Genomic DNA, 22,241 nt, shown 5'->3' with positions numbered 1-22,241 from the left:
GACTAAAAGGTAGAATCTATTTCAATAATGAGACGTGTCAAAAACCTGGTGGTCAGGTAGCCAAGGAGGATGTCTAATGTGATTCTAATATAAGATAAAATGCTTGTAAAATCAAGTAAATTTAAATAATGGAACTAAGAATAATTTGCCTCAGAGTGGCTTTACAATCTGTAGAATATTCTGTATGACCCAACCGGCATGTTGCTACCTCATATATACTATTTATGGTTGCTACCTGCGGTGGGCCTCCTTTGTTTACATACTGAGTTTACAGAGCCTAGGATTTTTTGAATGGGTTACACCCACCAATGATTCCATGAATGAAAGGGGTGAAAAAACTTGTTCAAGTGGTTCAGCAGTAGTTATAGTCCCTACAAGACGACATCATTTTGAATCCAGCGCTCCCTTGTGTAAAAAATCCTTCATTAACTAAACAGCAGCAAGCATTTCATTTGAAGTCACACAGGAATGCTGTTGGGCTACAAGCTTACAGGGAGGGACGAAGAGAGCGAGTTTGAAACAGTCGTCTAGCTGCAGAGTCAGTCATATCCTCATTACTCCATTTAATAGCAGCCATGGTCTCAAGTGTCTTGATCAGTACTGTGTGTGTCTTTGGGTGGATCTTGATCCCAGCTGTATGGGGTGAGTTTCATTTGATTCATTTTCAACAGGTTTAAGATTTTTTTTCCGAGAGTTTAGATGTTCCTTAGGCATGTGTCCGTGTTCTAGACAGCTAGAAAGTGAAGCCAGACCAGCACGATACAGTCAAGTTAGTATAGTTATTAACCAGGTACAGTTTTTCTTTTAAGGGATTTTCCTTATTCTTAGTGGGGAGGGGGCCATTGACTATACCACTTGTTTGTTCTTGTATATATTTGACTTAAATATTGAAACGTTTAGCTGTTAAAGGTGGGGTCAACAATTCTGGAGACAATTGTTGTCAAAATCACCTTTTGTCAAAATCAGTGAATTCTTCCTCATGATCTGCTAACTGTCTGTACTGTTTGCATGCTGAAAAAAATCTGGAGTTATGTAATACACAACCTATAGGCACTGTAAACTGGTATGTAAACAAAGGGTAGGCTTATGAAAACAAATTAGCTTAGACCTACTCATCGTAGCTAGCAACATGCCAGTTTACAGAGCCAGTATAACACAGCATATTGAGGACATATTCACTGATTTAGACAAAAAAGTGATTTTGACAACAAGAATTCTCCAGAATTTCTTTAATCTTATAAGCTCATGTTATACTGTACTATTCGTTTTACCATGCCCCTATATGGTTTATGTTTCAGCTGATTACTGTAGTAGCTTCCGGGATGCAGACAGTAGCTATCATGAATCCCAGCAATGTGCCCTTTACTGCTGTGGGGACTGCAACCACAGATACTGCTGCATGGACAAGAGTAAACACTGGACTCAAGCAAAAGAGGAACGCTGCCCTAAAAGGTTCTCTCCTGTTTAAGACCACGGTGTCATTCTCCATCATACAAAGTTAGAGAAAAAAGTTTGATATGAACCAATATCAACATCTCAAAATCTTTTTCTGTGTCTTAGTCCTCTTCCTCCCAGGCCAAAGAATTTGATAGGATCACGAATTGCTATGATTTTCGGAAGCGTCTTGGGAACTATCGTCCCCATTATCATCTGTATGGGTCTCATCACCTGCTTTGTGGCTCCTTGCTGCTTGTGCTACAAGAAGTGCCGAAAAGGACGCGACCGAAGGGAACAAAGTAGGAAGCCCTTTTCTTTTGTTTGTTCAGGGAACTGAAACTGAAAGTGTTGGAGCATCTGAATGGAGCAACAGTTCACAGTAACACAGTAACAGTATTTGCTCTCTTATGTAAAGTCTAATGTATCAGAGGAGCAGCAACTCACTAGAATCTCCAATGGCTAAAATGCGTTGTTTTTTGTACAGATAAATAAAAAATAAAATAAGAAAGACAGGGATATAGCCCTACAATTAAGAAAAAAAAATGTCTCCCCCAAAATGTTGAAGCTTTGAACAGAGGTTAGGTGGAGTAGTTAGGCTCGGTATAACTTTGTGTGTGTGTGAATGTATTTTGTGTTGTGTACTTTCTGTATGTTTGTGTTAAGGACCCCCTCGAAAATGAGATGATTCATCTCAAGGGGTTTATCCTTCTAATGAACTACACTTTGAACCTTTCCTTTAATCAAAATCTTGTTGTGCCCTTGACATATCAGAAAATGTAATTTGTTTAACTTTGCCAACAAGTCACAAACTCTCTCTACTATGACTTTACCTATAGATGTGACGTACACAGCCACAGTAGTCCACACACCGCCTCAGCAGCCACACTCCCCATCCGGGTACCATCCCTCCTACCCAAGCTACCAGCCTGTACCCGTCCAGCTAGGATATGGAGGCATGCCAAACCCTAACGCACCACCGCCATCATACCAGGAAGCTAGTGAGTCATTCCATAACATGTATACATTTAATAGCTCTGCTAAGCAGTGGTTGGTACATTTTTTAATGCTGAGAGGTTTAGTATACAGTTTAAGCTGGCTTCGTTGATGTCAGCCAGTTGTCCGAGGTTGTGCCTCTTGTCCAAGTAATAGGATGCTACGAATCAGTTTGTACTGTTATGTTCGTCATATTAAATAGTTTATCCACTGATTTTACTTAACATTTTTTGGGATTTTTTTCAACACATACTGACAGCAATCAGCTAAAGTAAAAGAGTAAAAGTCTGGAGATTTTCGGTTTCAAAAGGTCAAAGGTCAAGGTCACTATCAAACCTTTTGAGGACACTAAAGAATGCATTGAGAGATTGTTGTCAAATTTAGCACAACGTTACACTTCTACTCTGAACTGATCAGATTTAGGAGGTCTGACTCAGAGGTCACCGCAACCTTACAAATTATGATGTCGCAGTGGCCTGTTTTGTTTCGCTCTTCTTGACCCACCACTGTACGTTCACTGTCTGGCAAGTGCCTTCTGCATTTGGAAAACAACATAATAGTAACAGCAATCCAAATATTTCCCCCCTGTCTTTTCAGCTGATCCAGCGTACTCTCCAGTTGCGTTCTCTTCAGACCAGCCGATGTACCCCCTCCCAGGAACGCCTTACGCACAGCAACCACATTCTGAACAACTTTCACAGCTGCCCTACAACCCCTCTTATGGCCCTTAACAGGATAGCTAATTAGACCAACAACAAAAAAACACATTCTCATAGGAATGGGAGAGGTATGGATTACATGTGTTGATGCAGACACATACGCTGGAATCGGATCCATCTTGGGAAATACAGTAGCCTATGGGTTGCATCCAGAATTTAAGATTCTAACACACATCGCTATATCTGGCTGTTGCTGCATTTTACGGGTACACCTTAATAATAGCTTCAGTTATACGCCTATTTTTAGCTGAAACTTTTGAAGTGTTAAATGTTCCTAAAAGTAGCACCTCAAACTATTAGAAACGTTTAAACTACAATGAAACAATTGAAATGCTTCTAATTGCCACTAGAGGTCGCCTCTGCCTCATGTTTGTATTTAAATTAAAAGGAAATAATGGGATAGTTTGCTGCATGCTTGTACTACCAAGTTATGTTATGAAGCATGTCATTTTACATGCAATGCAATATGCCTCTGACATCTGCTGTGTCTGATTAGGGGCTTATTTATGAATGAGATGGAGGATTAAAATCACAGGTGTTTTTTTACAAGATATGTGGCTGAATGAAGATGTGGACATATTCTGTAGGAGCCCACCTATACACTTTAGGTACGATGATGAAACATTGTGCTCCTTTTAATTACTGTAATAATTCTTCTGTCGTTTTTTTAAAGGTGCTCAGAGGAACTTTCAATTTGTGTTCATTCTTGCACCCCCTTTGGACATAAGCGGTAGTGTTTTTACTACGCCAGCTGTAGTTCCTGGGTGAGCGTACCCATGACAAAGGCATTAGGAAAAACAATATAAAAATAGCATTTTTTGCACTGATGGTCTCGTTTGCTGTTACATGTCATTTATGATCATCAGGAGAAAAATTAGACTGTTTCAGAAATATATTAAAGTTCCTCGTAGCACCTTATAAGGTACAGATAAATGCACTGAGTGAATCTAAAGTACCACAGCGTCAAAGTCAGCCACATGGGTCTGTAACACACCACGCTCTGTGTTGAGTGACCTATGGACACTTGGATTTTAAAGACCTTCTTTTCCTACAACAAAAATTGTAGTTTAAGAAACTGAATCTTGTTTTTTGTCATTTTGCTGTTTTCTATATATGTACGGTACTTCTTATTTCTTTTTTATTATATTTTGCATAGCCCTATGTTGAAGAAATGTATTGAGTGAGACGTTTCTTGCTGCAGCAGTGAGTGGGCGATGATGATGACGTGATGAAGATTGTATTGAGACTTTTCAGAACACAAAACCTTGTCACGCTTTGCACTTTGCACACATTTCTGGTGTTTGTGTCATGTTTATTTGTGAAAGAGGCTTTTGTTCCTATTAATGCACCAAAGACCACGGAGACATTTTCCAACTTGCTTCTGAGAAACGATACAATAAAATCAGTTATAAAATCCACAACATTGTAAATGAATGAACGCTATGAGACGCAGTGACTCCAAACCACTGTTGCTCAGTTTAGCCTATCTTCCCTTGGGGATCACGTGCGGTTAAATAGCCCGAGTGGGTGTGCGCTTGCTTTTAATCCCCATAATAACCATCACACCACTCCCTTTTCATAGCTTCCCACACCATCCATTAATCAATACAGTAATAGTGCTGACTGCGGCTATCTCACTCATGGAAGTGACAGGGTGGGGCTATAACAGGAAAAAATGACCCAGGCTGTATATGTATGTAGTGCTCCCTGATTGCCGTCTAAAATAAGATCTCTCCTTGAAGTGTGGCTCAGACTGCTAATGAGGACTTGTACCGGTGTCATGGCCGTTGGTGGCAGATAATCTTTACATCCAGCCGTCACCACAGTCCTTTCCTTTCATCTCTTTTCATTTCTTCCATCATTTGGTCGATCTGACTCCAGGCTTTGTTCTGTTCTGTTGTCTGGCCTCCTGCCCACTACGCCATTAAGATTTGTTTTTTCAGCAGTTTCTCAACATCCCACACCATTCCTATCTCTGCTGAAGCCTTCTGGTATTGTCTACTATTGACTCTATTGACACCAACAATAGAAACCAATATGGCCACAACTGACAGATACTAAAAATGACTCTAACTGTGTGTGAGACCCATGGTGAGACCACTGCAGTGTTCTGTTCATGTGCTTTAAAAATATGTTATGATTTCCTGTTTATTATATGGATAACGGAAAGCCATAGGGGTCAAACTGTGTTATCAAAAATTAACCTTTTGATGCGGTTTTAGAAAGTTATTAGGGATTGTTCACCGAGCCAGTGAGAAGTGTGTGGGAGCAACTGCTGACAAGAAGCAACAACTCCCCGATGGGAGCGCTCTCACTGCAGCCAAGATGAACCAAAGAGATACAGGCATGCCGAACTTTCCCACATACTTGGGAAACACAAACACACTTGCCAGCGTTATTTATGTTTCGATATTTTTAAATCCGTTCCATCGCCAAGGGTAGCCTATAACTGATAACACGTTTTCAAAAGGGATTTATATATTTGTATATCTTCTCCATTAAGATAAGTGTAATACCTTTGTTGGTCCCAGAACATACCACAAGAGCCATCATCAATTTGATAAAGTGGACCTTAAAGTCATATCGTTAATTTGTCCAATTCTTTAGTTTTTGACCAAATAGCCTCCCCACCAAACTGATAACAGTCCCATCAGCCTCAGCTTTACTTTGGCTTTAATGCCACTTAGCAATGGTTAGCCTGCTAATTCGCTAAAATACGATGGTACATCTTGAACAGCTGCATGTTAACTTTGTCACTGATGGCACGTTAGCATGCTGACATTAGCAAGTACAGCCTCCCTGTGCTGCTTCTGTCATTTAGTTTGACCTCACTGATACAAATGGGGTAGAACAAATACTAGAAACACCTTACAGTATAACTCATTAAGCTACAACTCACCAACAAACTAGACTACACCAAAATGATCATAGGTGAACCAGCATGTCTGTTAAACAGTTTCAACTAAAACAGAACACTATAACTTTAATTATAAAGCGGTAGTGTTTATACAATGCCAGCTGTTGTTCCTGAAGAGGGTTGTTCCCACTAATGGTCTCGTTTGCTGTTACATGTCATTTATGATCATCAGAGGAAAAACATGACAGTTTGAGAAATATTTAAAAGTTCCACGTAGCACCTTAAGGGAATATTATTGTTTTTATTTTATTTTTGCATTATATATGGGTGTACAGGACACTTATATGTTTCATACCACATACAGGCAGCAGGGGGCAGAGGGCGTTTGACAGCAGTAGCTGGCAGGTAGCTGCTGGTTCCTGATGCCAGGCAGATCACATGAGAGGAATTCAGCCTCATCCGCCCTGTAACCTGGTGAGCGTATAGATGTTGATGAAAGTGCCCAGAGACACTAATCTAAGGTCAGTTTTAATCCTTTTAACGTGGGAAGTTTTTGTCAAGGAGCTTCTGCTGCCTCTTTGTAAACGCTCAAGGCTCCCTGCAAGAAAACAATATACAACTGACTGTGAGGGATATACTTCAGAATTAAAGGTAAAGTTCACTATTGTAATATTATTTTAAATATTTTTTAAGTGGGGTTGTATGCGGTACTTTGGCATAGTTATTGTGTTTCCTAATGGAGATGGCGATCAGGGCAGTCACTATAAAGAGTTTGCGGGGAGTCTTTCGCTGTAGCAGAAGTCAGCCTTGTGCTGTTGCAGAGGGGGCCAGAAGAAAAACTTCTTTCTCCACATATATGAATGCTAACCTAAAAACTTAAATATCCGTTCAATTGTATGCTAAATTGAGATTTTTCCACAGCTGTAGTTTTATCGCCAGATAACAGTTTATTTTTGTTTCAATCATAACTGCTGCGGATTATTCAAGAGACTCAAAAAACTAAATATCCTCTTAAAGTTATACAAAAACTTCCTTCAAATTCAAGTGTTTCACCTCCTTGTGTCATGTCGGCACTCGGAGGGGCAACTGCCATGTGTGCAACTTGGTTTTATTGTTTGGAACAGTTGAAGAGGTGACACACTGACAGCTGTGCACCGATTGACCTGAGAGAGAGTCACAGAAATCAGCTGGTTCAAAAAAACAGCAGCTGTGGGTGAGAGAGGGCATATACAGTATGTTGTTTGTTTGGGCTATACTTGCATGGAAAACCATATTAGTGAATAAATTGAAATCACGCTGAATACTGTATGCTTTGTGGTGGGGGGCAATTTTCCTGATTATGTCTCTGTGTCTGTGTGAACACATGCTCTGTCACTGCACATCCCATTCCACTCCCCACTCTCCCTTTGCTGAGGAGAGCCAGGGGTCTCTAATAAAGTTTCCCGGGTCACTGTGCACATTTCGGCCCCTTTTGTCTAGCCCCGATTCATTCCAGATCGCTGCCGCCGGACGTCAGACGTCAGGGCCTTTCAAGCTTTAGAGTGAGAAGACAAAAGAAAACATTTATATTTTCATGTGCTTAGCCTTTTTCACTTTCAAATTCTACCTCAGTTTTTTTTTTACCCTAAGATCTGCAAGCACCTGCTAAAGATAGATAGATAGATAGATAGATAGATAGATAGATAGATAGATAGATAGATAGATAGATAGATAGATAGATAGATAGATAGATAGATAGATAGATAGATAGATAGATAGATAGATAGATAAATAGATAGATAGATAGATAGATAGATAGATAGATAGATAGATAGATAGATAGATAGATAGATAGATAGATAGATAGATAGATAGATAGATAGATACATAAATACGTTATGGATCCCGAAGGAAATTCAGAAAACAAGTGTACACCGACTGAAAGATACAGTTTGAAAACCGTGTGAACTTAAAAGATAATGCTCTGCTGTCTTTTCACCCTGTCTCTCTCTTCTCTCTCTCTCTCTCTCTCCCTCCCTCTCTCTCTATTCAATAGTCTCCAAGTATCTTGACAACCTTGCCTGGTATTTTGGCAGCAGTCCCTTGAGTGTTGATGTCAGCTGAGAGAAGGGGGGGGTGGTGGTGGTAGGGTCTGAAAAGAGAGGAGGGGAGGGGGTTTGGGGGGGAGGAGTGAGCGGGCTATTCAAGGCACTTGTCCTCTGTCTCCCTCTGAGCTTATAGAGGAGGGGGGAGGCGCACATGCATTGAGAGAGGCACACACACACACTCTCTCTCACACACACACACACACACACACACACACACACACACACACACACACACACACTCTCTCTCTCTCTCTCACACACACACACACACACACACACACACACACATTCTAGTAGCGGCCACATTTTCACAGCCTGCTCTTCAGACTGACAGCAGCACACGGAGTTGAGAGCCGGGCACGATAGAGCTAAGGGGAAGGAAGGAGGACTGGGAAACAAGGGGAAGGCATCGATCCACACACACAAGGAGAGGACATAAGAACATAGGATTTTTGTTGCCCTTTCTTTTATTTTTGTTGGTTCCGTTCTTCTTTAGCTCCCTGTGTCTGGGTGCTATTGAAGGAATCTCCTCCTCTTGAACTGAACTTGCTTTCGGCTCAAAGGGACCCCTTGCCTGCACCCTGCTATGGCAGCACCGGTGGGACATGGGAGCACGGTTGTACCCCCCTCGTCTTGTCCCTCTCATCCCAGGACGGTTACCCTCCTCTGGGCCATCTTAACCCTTTTTAGCCTTAGCCAAGTGAATGGCTTTAACCTGGATACTACTCACACGCTGCACAAGTTGGGGGACCACGGCACCTTTTTTGGTTTCTCTCTAGCACTTCACCAGCAGGTTAACCCAGAGTCTCAGAGCTGGTGAGTGGGTGAATGCGGCACTTATTACTATAGCTTTGCCATGTGTGTGTGTGTGTATGTCTTACATAGGCTACTCAATGTAAATGCGTTGCACCTGCTCATCCTGCAAGATGTTCACCATGTATAATTAAAATGCTAGTTTCTTTCTGTAAGGTTGTTTACAGTAAAAAGCAAGATATTTTGAGTTGCGTGGCTGCTACAGTCAGCATTTTCTCTGCTGCAGCACAGTCCTCGGGATTTGCTAAATCATTGTGTTACACCCATAACTCTGAGCTTGGTGCAGGAGTTTTAGCGTGTTCATGTATGCAGCATGTAGCGCGAGTACAGCCTGAGTTAATAAAGGATGATTTACAGGAGTTGGAGAGTGGATGAAAGAAGGCGCGCTGAATAAGCTTGGAAGGAATTCTGCAAAAATGGAAAACAGAAAAACGGTTCTTAAGTGATTTTACCAGAACAGTTTGGTACTGATGTTGACTCCGGAGATACTCATGTGTCCTGCAGTGTGTCCAGACTGTGTGTGTATGTGTTTATGGACATGTTCCGTGTGTGTGTGTGTGTGTGTGTGTGTGTGTGTGTGCGCACTCTTCTATGGGACCATGTTTGTTCTCTGATGCACTGTTTTGCCAACAGCTGTTTCGCTGTGTCTTTCAGTGTGGCTGGAACTCATAAGCCCTGTTCCCGTCCTCGAACAAAACCATGAATAAATTATAACTACAGGTCTGAAAGTAAATCATGGGAAGTGTTTACCGCATGACTGTAAATGAGAGAAGACCTTAATTTACATCTCCCACACCCTGGTGATTATTATTAGAGAAGGGAGCGCAGAGTTGCAGATATTTCATCTGATGTAATGCTGGAGAGAACTGTTTGTAATATACTAATGGCATTTAAAAAGAGTCTTGGGGGCGCCCTTAGCTCAGTTGGTAGGGCGTCCCCCCCCAATGGGCCTCGGCCAGCAGCGGACCCGGTTTCGAATCCAGCCCGCGGTCGTTCTCTGCATGTCACTCCCCTCTCTGCCCCATTTCAACTCTGTCTCTACACTATCAATAAAGCATAAAAATGTCAAAAAAATATCTTAAAAAAGAGTCTTTATATGTTGGTTTGGAACTGTTCTTTCCATTTCAATCAAGTTGGAACAGTTATAGCCATCTGTGAAGTCCCTATACATTAACAAGTTAATCGCACAGAATTGTAGAAGTAAAGTATTTGTTGTGTATGAAAATGGCCCTTGCGAGTGTTATACTGTGGATAATAACAGTTCATATTTGTGAATAGGATCAACGATTAACTTTGTGTAATTTTCAATTTGCTGTTGTAGGCTGGTTGCGATGCAGCTACCTTTGACAACCATTATACTGTCTGCTTCTTTGCTTACTTTTTAATAGATGACCACATGTTTTGTTTTATAAGTTCATCAAGTACTGGCCTATTTTTCTGTGCAATCAAAAACTGAAAATGATTTAGTAACGTGAAGCTTTCGGATAAATGTATTGGAGTAAAAAAGTTGAAGGGAAATATGCGGTTGAAATATAAAGTTGCATAAAAGTTATATACAATAAGCTCAACTCTTAACTTTTTTAAAGCACTGTGCTAGCGTAATGTCCAGTTCAGAAAACATGAACATGTATATATATCATGTACTTTAGAATGAGCTTGAAATGCTTGTGAACGGGAAGGGAATTCATTTACTACAGGTGCCTGTTTTTGGAGCTCCATATTTAACTTTTCGGCTCCTCAGTTTACTTGGGGCTGGAGTCATCCTGTCGCCTGGTGAGACCAATGACATCAGCATTCACATAGACACACATAGACAGTCCGAGCAAGAGTCATGTCACCCCCTCTGTAAAAAATCTGCCCGCTGTCCAGCAAAATTCCCGGAACTTATTCTAAAAACACATGAGCTTAAAGTATTGTGAGCTGTACTACTGTGGCCACGTTTAAAAACTGCAACAGTCCTGAGAAAATGCCTTGGGCTAAATCAGTGGAGTTAGTGCCATGGATGGAGGCAGACAGTCACTAAATAAAAAAAAAACTAAGCTGTGATGGTGAATCATCTAGTGGAAGGCACTTGGATGAATAATAGCAACAGTATTACTCATCCCACAATGCCAGGATGATGTGATGTCACCAACTGTAGGCATAGATGATTTCATAATGATTTCATGATACTTACTAATCATGTTTTCAGTTTTGGGACATTTTCCCGGATATTCCAATGTCCTGTTAAATGGTTTAACTCACTCTAAGTAGTAAGATAAATTGTTCTTAATTCATCCTTAACTAAAACCTGCAGTAACTTAAGTCAAAACTGTTCTTAAGGTATCTCTCTTTAAGCTCTGTTTTTGGTCTTCAAGATAATGTTCCTTTGATATTGTCGATTGACATATTGCTACTGTATACATTTCGCTGGTTCCTTCCTTTCATTTTCCAGAAATCATTATCTCAGAGTCCTCAAATAGACCCTGATGACATGATGATTTCACTGTGGACTGCGGGAGGTCAAAACCTTTCAAATGGATGTTTATTGCACTTGCAGTGAGAGAAATGTATCACTCCGATAGTTACGCTGCAATTATCTTTCCTGTCTGAATAATGCATTTCCATTAAGCTTTATTATTGTGCCCTCTATGTGGTTGCAGTTTTAGATTTTGGGGAGTGTAGTTTCTAAGGTATTCCTGTCATCGTCTCTGTTCATTTGATGTACTGTATCGGGAAACCATTTTGCCTCAAAGTTATCGTAAGTTAACCCTGTTGACTCATTTTCTCTTTATGTTAAGAAGGTGTGGGTTACTGTCGCCTGCGGTCATACTTTGTAGTGCTCTTTAGTGTGTGTTACGCCAACGGATTCAATGGTGAAAATTATATTACTCCATTGATGCTTTATATTCTGTGCTGACTCACGGCTGTGTCACACCACCCATGGCATTAAAGGGGCTATCAGGAACTTCTAAATATTTCTAAAACAGTCTCATTTTTGTCATTGTCATGTAACAACAAACGAGACCATCAGTGCAAAGAATGCTGTTTTTATATTGTTTTTCTTAATGTCTTTGTCATGGGTACCCTCACCCAGGAACTACAGCATGGCATAGTAAAAACACTACCGCTTTTGTCCAAAGGGGGTGCAAGAATGAACACAAACTGAAAGTACCTCGGAGCACCTTTAATGTGCAAATAGAAAATCATACTTGATTACTTGATACTTTAATTTTTATATTATATTATTAATGGCACAGTTTGTCAGGGGCCATATGTATTTCCTCAAAAGCAGTGCACACAGACGTTTAGCTTTCGGAAACACAGCTGTCAGGTTTTATTGGAATGAATGTCTTTTTTGTTCGGCTTTACAGTATCTCTTCAGTACACTCTTATGGCTGCTCCAAACCCCCTACAGACCCCTTTCAGTATAGTAGCAAAAGGCCAAGGCAAAGTTCAAGACATGTGAGACAATGATTCCATACTGACTGATGTGATGCGTTCAATGACATGTTGTAAAAGTCATAGTGCCCTAGACGGATCTGGAGTCCCCACCGGACTACTTTCAACTTTCTGTACGATTGGTCTTGGTTGTATTTGACCTGAAGCAGAGGCCCCAAACTGAACTTAAGGGGGTCTTCTCCTGCTGCTGCTGTTGCTGCCGCCAGACAGAGACTGAGATGAGAGAGGGTATTTGAGTCTGAGTTATGTGTGCGTCTGCTATTTATAATGCTATGAGAAGTGTTTCCGCTAATAGTTCACCACGGCCTGGTGAAGACAGGAAGCCCCCTGAGCTTAACCCCACTGTTGTCAATCTTCCTGGATACAGCAGCTAGCTACTGGATGTTTTATACTATGGTAAAGTCAGCATACAGCAATCATATACACCGGACAGAGTCTATTTTATTTTGAAAATATTGGAATTAGAAATACATTCATAAAGAAAGAAAGAACAAGTGGACAGATAAAAAAGTAATATTCCCGAAACCTACGTGAGAAATCAGGGGAGCATCATTATTGCAATTCATCCTCTGGGGACCCTGAACTTTTGCACAAAATCCCATTACAATCCATCCAATGGTTTGTTGAGTATAGTTTTAGTCTGGACCAAATTGGTGCAAAAAACAGGATGCTGCACTGCTGATTCCTGATCACCTGATTCTATATACTGCTGTATAGTAGCTTTTAATGGCAAACAGCAATGTACTTAGAGCAAATTTATGACAGTATGAAATACAGGAAGTATTTTACACATAAAGGCACGTAGATTGGACTGTACCTGTACCATTTAGATACAGTCTTGCAGTTTCTTGGCATTTGTTCATATCGATCCCTGCCTCATGATTTAATGTAAAGGTCTGTTCTGTTTTGGAGTGCTTTGATAAAGGGGGGTAGGGGGGGACGGCAGTGCTGCTTTGATTGCGGCTCACAAATCATCTGTTATCGTTTGTTGCTAGCAATCTTTATCTGGCCTTGAAAGACCTCCATTGTGCTGACTTATGATGTTAAGCCTTCCTTTGTTGTTGTGTTTTGAGTCACGGCAGTAATTTCCTCTGTCTTGACATGCAGCCTTTCATTAGGAAAATTAATAATTTTTGAACAATATCCTTTTTTCAAATCATATTATGAAGCAAAGCCGGACACTGACAACGTTGTAAGAAGGTGCTACAAGGAACATTTAAATATTTCTGACTGTCTAATTTGTACTCTGATGATCACAAATTACATGTAACAGCAAATGAGACAAGGAACTACAGCTGCCATAGTGAAAACACTGCCGCTTTTGTCTAAAGGGGGTGCAAGAATGAACACAAACTGAAAGTTCCTCGTAGCACCTTTAAGCTTTTGATGTCATTAGACTTAAAGTTGTCTGATGCATTGCTGTCATATAGGGAAAGTGGAAAGTCTCAAAGAAATTGCAGCCAGTTAACATTTACCATGGACTTTGTTTTGGCGCCTTTCTTTATCGGTCAGGTTTTAAAGCTGCCAGTGGGGCCCACAGGTATCCCACATAATCCCAGACATCTAGTCTGCGAGTTCGGTTTCAATGGCTGAGTAAGAATCTTAAACAGAGCTTTCTGAAGCCGAACAAATCCTCTCAATGAACTGGAGGCTTGATTAACACAGCTTTAAAAAAAAAAAGAGTTTAGCGTGGAAGAGATTTTTGGGTGACCTCCAAAAGGTTATGGGGATTGCAAAGAGAAGTCAAATGCAACGGATAAGTAAGTCAGTGCTGTGCAGGTTTTCAGTTATTAGGAGGTAGCATTTATTACTGGTAAAGCCATAGTCTGACATTCACGGAAATGTTTGCTTTCTTATGGAGCTTATGAGGAGATTGCTATACCCCTATCATGCACGTGCAACTAACTATGGAGCTATACAGGCAAAAGGTATTTAGCTTAACTTAGCATTAAGACTGTAAGCACTCTTCAAAGTTCAGAAATCCACCTACCAGCACCTCTTAAGATAATTTATCCTGATAGTTTATTCTTTACAAATACTGTAAGTAAGAATGAACAGTGGTTTATTGGAGGGGTTTAGTTGATAACCTTTATTTTAGCACTACGTTTGGTTTAGGAGTCAAACACAATATCCTCTGTACCTTCCAGTGTCGTCTCTTTAATACATATAAAAGTGTGTTAAAGGGGGCCCAGCATAACCGCTTCACACAATTCATAACACAATAAAGAATTTCTGGGGCCTCATTTGCATGAAAATAGCCAGATAATAGGGCGATTTTTCAGCCTCAGCTTAAGACTCGAGAATGACCCCCCCCCCCCCCCGCCCCCACCCCCCCTTTCCCTCCCTAATTCAATTCATGTATTTTCTCTCTTGCTCTCTCTGTTGTTGCTACATCTCATAGAGGCCATTCACGTGAAAGCCTCGTAAATGTAGAAGCTCACCCTGTTGCAGACGTTATTTATATGAGAGATCCCAAGGAGCAAAGGGTATATAGCATGTATGGGCTTTACAGTCTCTCTCACACACACACACACACACACACACACACACACACACACACACACACACACACACACACACACACACACACACACACACACACACACACACACACACACACACACACACACACATACGATAAATGCTCTTTACTAGCTCCCACTTACTCTCTGTCTATTTAGCATTCTCCCATTCCTCCACACTGCTGCCTAGGCCAGGACAAAAGCTCGGTGGGAAGCGGCGCTGCCTAGCAGAGAGCTTTCAGCAATATTACTCGAGCCGACCACATGCTCACACACACACACACACACACACACACACACACACACACACACACACACACACACACACACACACACACACACACACACACACACACAGAGGGAGAGAGGGACAATCTGCAGAGTCAGGACCAAATATACAACTCACTTCTGTTGGAGATGCAGAAAAAATTGCTTATAGTTTGGCAGCGTAGGATGAACAAGAGCTGATTCTGCATCTGCACTTCAGAGATTGTTGGCTGATAAAGTCCTTAGAGGGTCAATTTTTTTTGCATTGTCAATACAAATGATTATTGTTTTTTGTGTTACTGTAATGAGGGTTTTGTTAGGTTTGCCTTATTTGGTATTTGATAAATAAAACTCTGCGGTTAAAGCGTTACCTTGATTTGACTTCAAATATGGTATGATCTATATGTGGGGGAGGGGGACGAAAGACTGATGGGGATGGGAGCTGCTGAGATGAATAAATCATGGAAGGCCATGCTTTGATTTAATGTGAGTGTGTGTGTGTGTGTGTGTGTGTGTGTGTGTGTGTGTGTGTGTGTGTTTGTTTGTCCATTGAGTTGACTCTGGTAAAGACGCAGTTTAATCAATCAGCCGGTGGCAGCTCTTCTGGGAACTGATACAGATCTGAGATCAGAGAGAAGCCGTGAAAAGCCGACAGGAAGAGGAAATGACAAGACGTGGAGGCGTTTTGTTTGCTTTTTATTAAAAGAGATTTGCTTATTGATACCACTGGAAAGTCCTTGGATAACACTGGTCAAATGAATCATTTTTTAAAAATGTTTGAATGGATTTGCGTTGTCGCTTCCACTTTCTTATCTTTTCAAAGGTCCTCAAACTATGGCTTGAATTGCTTGAATGGCTTGAATTGGTACATGGATGTTATCGTGAGCCATCATTCGATTTTCTTGTGTTCGGTTTTAAGTGAATCGCTGAATGGAATTTGTTCAAATATACCAAACATTTAGTTTTCTTTAAGAAAAAGAAAAGATAAAATAAAAATAAAACATTTATAAAGGATTTGCAGTTAAATTTGTTTCCGTTTAGACTCTAGACCTGAGACTTTATTGTCCCCTAGGGGAAGTTCTTTGTCACAACACTGTACATTATGGACAGACAGCACACTTACAGATAAACAGTAAAAAGACAGGACGTAGACAAGACAAGGTGTGTGGTCAGTTTTAGCCACCTCATTGTGATTTTTGGCAGTTGTATGCTTGACCTAACACATTAATGCCTCTTTACTAAAACATGTCTTCAGTTTTAATTGTCCAACCTGAGTTACTCAATTCCTAGGTTCATACTAGCTAGTAGTTATGAAGATATGTGGCAGGATTTTACATCACAAAATTTGAGCGTAATACCTAATTCAATGACACAACCTCTGCTGTTAATTGGAGTAAACCAGCCGAGATATACTGTTGTTCTTTATTTGTGAAAAAAACATTTGCTTATTTATTTTAGAAAAGCGATACAGATATAGTATCCTGGTTTGGCTAACACGCCTTTATCAGGGTTCAGATGATTTATACCAGTTGTAAAGCCTTTTCCATCTCACTGAAGCCAGCTTGAACGGACATTAAGTATTCCCACGAGAGCTATGCTAAAGGGAACATGGCTGTCAAACTGTAAATAATGTCATTTGTAATAATGATATTCAGAGCTTCATTGATGGTGATTCACCAGGTTTTAATCTTGCTAATAAGAAAATAAAGCGGAATAGGGGCCGATATGACTAGAATGGCAAAGACGCAATCAGTAACCAAGTAACCAGTCTCTTCAATCTTTATTTTCTAATTATGTGGAAGTCTTTGCTTTTCTGATTTTTCAGTCATTTGTCAAATTAACTCCCCCTGTTTTACTTTCTTTCTTTCCTTCTTTCTCTCTCTTTTCTTCTTTCTCTCTCTTTCTTTCTTGCCCTCACACAAACACACTCACTCATGCACACACACACACACACACACACACACACACACACACACACACACACACACACACACACACACACACACACACACACACACACACACACACACACACACACACACACACACACACACACACACACACACACACACACACACTCACACACACACATGCAATGACAATGACCTAAGGTCAGGTCAGGTGACCTGGAAACTATAAATTGATCATAGGTGTGACATAATGAATGTTTTTGTCTGGCTGTGTGATCCATCCAGTGTGTAACTGGTCCCAGCCTACGGTATGCACATGACCTTAACTAGCATCCAAACAAGAATGGGAAAGAAAGAGCAACTAAAATACAGGCATAATATGAGAGGCTAATAGAGTGCACTTAGATGGGCGGATCAATAGATGGACGAGTGGAGAAGTGAAGATAAGGAGGAGTTACAAAGGAACGGTGTAGGGGGTTCTGTCCTATTTACACTCTGGACCTGAGGGCCAATCATTACCCCATCTATGTCTGGCCATGGCTGGTCACTTATTGATCCTTGGTGGGGCAGGTGGCGAGCTTACAGGGCTTGTTTAAAGATGCATGTGAAGTGAAGATGGGGTTACCATTGTCCTCTGAAAAGCACAGTGGTTGTACCCTTCTCCTCCCTGAAATGGACTTCCATGTTCTTTAAAAAAAAATTATATCAAACTGCCAATGTCTTTCAACAAAGCATGTAGCGTAAGCAGGAAGGTGAGTCACATCCGCGGGCAGTGAACCACAATAGAGGGGATTTTGAATGTCCTAGCAGCTGTTTCTGTCTCTCTCTTTTTGCCCTTTCTCCTGCCTTTACCCATTCCCCTTCTGCCCAGAGTGGGACAGACACGTGAGATGTTTAAAGACCTGATGATTCACAGCTCTGTCACCTCATTCTCAGCTGTCATTTCCTCATCTGAAAAAACATAAAGGAAGAAACCGGAGTCAGGTGTGAAAATGGCATTTTCTGCCGCTCTGTTTTATATGAGTGTGTCAGAGCCGTGACATTGCTGGACAGGCCGCATTCAGTGTGTGTTTTGATACTTAGTTTACACAGTTGCTGGACAGCCTTCTGTTGTCTGGTGTGTGTGTGTGTGTGTGTGTGTGTGTGTGTGTGTGTGTGTGTGTGTGTGTGTGTGTGTGTGTGTGTGTGTATGTGTGTGTGTGTGTGTGTGTGTGTGTGTGTTGTGTAGGGGTGGGGGGGGGGGGGCACAAATGAGTTTATGAACACATATTCCGGTCCATTTGTACCCTCATGCCTTTATTAACGTCTGCATGCTTGCACATGTTTTCCTTGGCATGTGTGTATGTTTTCCATTGCGTGTGTGTGTGTATGTGTGTGTGTGTCCAGGTCAGAGGTCACAGTGTTGCCCCAGGGCAACAGAAGGCCTAAAGAGCCCCTGGCCCCCATGCTGATCCTATAGAGTCAGAGTCCATAGAGCAGCAGCCTCACACTGCTCTCACATGGGACAGATGTTAAACGCTGTGAGCTGGCAGATTAGGATGGATCAGCTCGAAATGCTCCTCAAACACTCAATTTCAAATATTGGAAATATTCAGGGTGTAAGTGAGTGAGTCAACATTTCACAAACTTTATTTAGCCCTTAAAAGGTCCACGCCTGGAAAATACCAGGGAAGGGTTAGGTTTAAAAAGAAGAACAAGATTATATTAGCTGTTAAGCATTTCAGTTTATTCTGCATCTATCTATCTATCTATCTATCTATCTATCTATCTATCTATCTATCTATCTATCTATCTATCTATCTATCTATCTATCTATCTATCTATCTATCTATCTATCTATCTATCTATCTATCTATCTATCTATCTATCTATCTATCTATCTATCTATCTATCTATCTATCTATCTATCTATCTATCTATCTATCTATCTATCTATCTATCTATCTATCTATCTATCTATCTATCTATCTATCTATCTATCTATCTATCTATCTATCTATCTATCTATCTATCTATCTATCTATCTATCTGTCTATCTAGTATTGTTCTCTAGTCTGATTAAAATTCCTCTCTTAATATAAACAAACAAAACAGGGCCTTCTAGGAATTCTACTGGGATTTCAAAATTCAGAACACAAGATTAGGGGAATTTCGTCAACCCAAGGAGCATGCATCCTGCAAGAGAAAACAAGTGCCTTACTGTAATATCAGAAATAGAATTTTCAGGTTGTCAGAGTTAAACCAACCATCTTTGGCAGAGCTTTTTGCATAGTTTAAAAATCATACATATTTTGAGAATAAGATCTAGTCTGAATAATGTACACTGTATCAATAATGTCCAGTCGCTGTCTCGCTCTCACTGCCTGCATGGGAAGCTATGATGTGAGTCCAGAGAGTGGGGGAGGAAAGTGAAGGAAGATGGGATTGTGTGTGTGTGTGTGTGTGTGTGTGTGTGTGTGTGTGTGTGTGTGTGTGTGTGTGTGAATGGGGGAGGGGTTGGTCTGGATCGTGGAAAATGTTGGGGTCACTGCACATGGGTCCCCACAATGAACACATGTGAGCGTATACGTCCAGTCAGTGTGTGTCTGTCTTGTGTCTGTGATGATTAGCTGGAAAAACATGCATATGCAAATGGAGGGTGGGGTTGTATATCACCCTCTGATAAGCGAATGGATATGAAATGTAATGCGTAGTGATATCCTGTTATGGTTTCCTTTGAAAGCAGCATCCTTGACCACTGGTATACCATAATTCATTAATCCGAGATGCAATCAAAATCAGACACACAAATTACAGGATACCTTGCTTCTAATTTAAATTCAAAAATAAAAAAATCTTTGCCAAGATAACAGCAGCATGGACATTTTCATGCTGGATACCCAAAATCACATTGTTTAAGATGACAATCAAACAATTCTACTAATGCCTCTTTTTATAATAAGTTTCATTTTGATTGGGGTTAATTACGTATCGATTGACTGACAGCTGGGTCCTTTTATTGGCTGGCTGATGTTCTGTCCCAATAGTCATTTGTGATGGATAATGCAATTTGTCTATATTTATTATCAGTGCATGGTTTTCATGGTTTAGTCCAGACCTAAATATCTCAAAATCTATGTGATGGATTGGCACAAGTTTGTGTTCATGTAGTTATGATGTTGACATTTCTGAGTGAAAGTCCTCCTTACAGCTAGTAATATGTTGTGATCAGTGCTACTTAGCAAACGTTCACATGGTAACAAGCTATACCAAAATGGTGCATATGGTGAACACAAGACTTCTAAGCATAACCATGCTGTGTCTAGGTACCGTCTCACAGAGCCAATAGCTTGACTGTGGACTCTCAGTGTTGTCGTAATCAGTGTGTTAGTGGGGAGGGGGGGTCACCGATGCAGACAGTGCCCAGGTGCATGATCTAATCTATGTGTACATCCCATCAATGTAAATTACACACACACACACACACACACACACACACACACACACACACACACACACACACACACACACACACACACACACACACACACACACAGAAACACAGTTCAGTTATGCTGGTGCCGGCTTTGTGGCGTCTGAGTTCATGTGGGTATTTCACTGCAGCGTCACCGTCACACTCACCACACTGATATGTCCTCCAAGCTTAACATACCCACAGGGACTCATATTACACACACACACACACACACACACACACACACACACACACACACACACTGAAAGATGAGCCTGGCAAAGGAGATCATGATCATACTGTCTGACTCAATCTTGAACAATGAAATAAGCTGAGAAGTGGGTAAAGGGCAAAGAACAGAAGGCATTAGTCAGCCTGACATTATCTCTGTGTCAAATGTAGGACATGTGTGCCAGTCAGTATGTTGGCCATGATTCAACTCAATCACTTATCTTCCTACAAACAGATTCACACATTAAATGTTCTGCGTTGTTGTGCTGACGCTGACGTTGAGTTGAGGACGCACAGACAACATGTCCTTGTTTTGTATTTTAAAGGACTACAGACAGGTCACACAAAGATGCCTTTCATTTTCGGGAAAGATCAATTGGTATGTGGAAATGAAACGTAAATAGGGCTTGTGTGGGAGGCTGGGTAGGGCAGTCGTCCACTGGGTTGCAGGGTCGGTGGTTCGATCCCCGCCTCCCTTCCACAAAGTGGAAGTGTCCCTGTTCAAGACACTGAACCCTAAATTGCTCCCGATGGTTAGCTTGCACCCTGCGTGGTAGCTGCTACTATCGGTGTATGAATGAATATGTATTTGATTGAGTGAATGTGTACAAAACAATGTAAAGCACTTTGGTAAAAACCAGGGAAAAGCGTTATATAAGTGGAGTCCATTAACCATTTCATGTACTGCAGTGATTTTTCTCACAATTTTCGTTTTTTAAATAGATGAATTAATCTATCATGGCGAGGGTGATATATTTTGAAACTGATTAATGATTCAAGAATAGAATAGAACACAACTTGAACTGCCACACAACTAGTGTTAGTGGTATTTCTTTATACATGGAAGGACCCTGCAACAGGTAACATTATACATACAACACATAATCATAGTCATAAAATGCATCCAGTATAATACCACATCTCATATTTGACTCAGATTTGACTCAAAAAGTTGGCTGAATATTTTGTTAAGGCACACAGACAGGTTATGGTTGGGAGCGTTCCAACTCTCTCCTCCAAATGCTGGTGGTATAACAGCTTAACAGACCTCCCACCTCACACCATGACACCTGCCTGTGTATCTGCACGTCTGTGTGTGTGTGTGTGTGTGTGTGTGTGTGTGTTTATCACCTTAAGTCCTAAACACAAACCAGAGCTCCCTGGAATGTGGTGCATCAGATCTTATCAGGTTTATGTGATATGTGCGTTCCTCTTAATCACATCACTTGTGTTTAACATGTCTTCTTGCTAGCTTCACACACACACACACACACACACACACACACACACACACACACACACACACACACACACACACACACACACACACACACACACACACTGTCCGGTCAGGGCTTTCTCATGTGGACCACCAGTGATGTGTAGCAGCGGTCATTATTTCACTTTGGGTGGCTGTTTTGGGTCCTGTCTCATTAACGAGAGGGGGGAATCATTCCTGAGACATGCACGGCTGCACCTCAACAGAAATAGTTGAGAGGAAAGAGAAGGC

General features: G+C 41.1%; 2 protein-coding genes across 2 annotated transcripts in view; both read left to right on the top strand.

Annotated features, from left to right (window-relative positions):
• Window positions 1–555: 555 nt before the first annotated feature.
• Window positions 556–4,504, top strand: LOC307249493 (protein shisa-5-like). Its single transcript, XM_080026226.1, has 5 exons — window positions 556–642; window positions 1,299–1,452; window positions 1,561–1,736; window positions 2,274–2,435; window positions 3,028–4,504. Exons 1-5 carry the CDS (start codon window positions 576–578, stop codon window positions 3,159–3,161), a joined length of 693 nt encoding a protein of 230 aa, XP_079882352.1. The 5' UTR covers window positions 556–575; the 3' UTR covers window positions 3,162–4,504.
• Window positions 4,505–8,679: 4,175 nt separating this feature from the next.
• The window catches only part of itga7 (integrin, alpha 7), a gene marked incomplete at its 5' end in the record, with an annotated part of 38,795 nt that continues 25,233 nt past the window's right edge, over window positions 8,680–22,241 (top strand). Inside the window, one exon of the mRNA XM_080026234.1 lies at window positions 8,680–8,909. Coding sequence (XP_079882360.1) covers window positions 8,680–8,909 — 230 coding nt within the window. The remainder of the gene's footprint in view (window positions 8,910–22,241) is intronic.

This window comes from Ammodytes marinus (assembly GCF_949987685.1).
Source record: "Ammodytes marinus genome assembly, chromosome: 4".
Lineage (NCBI taxonomy): Eukaryota > Metazoa > Chordata > Actinopteri > Uranoscopiformes > Ammodytidae > Ammodytes > Ammodytes marinus.
Note: the sequence above shows the minus strand (reverse complement) of the source record. Positions and strands in the feature narration are given on the sequence as shown.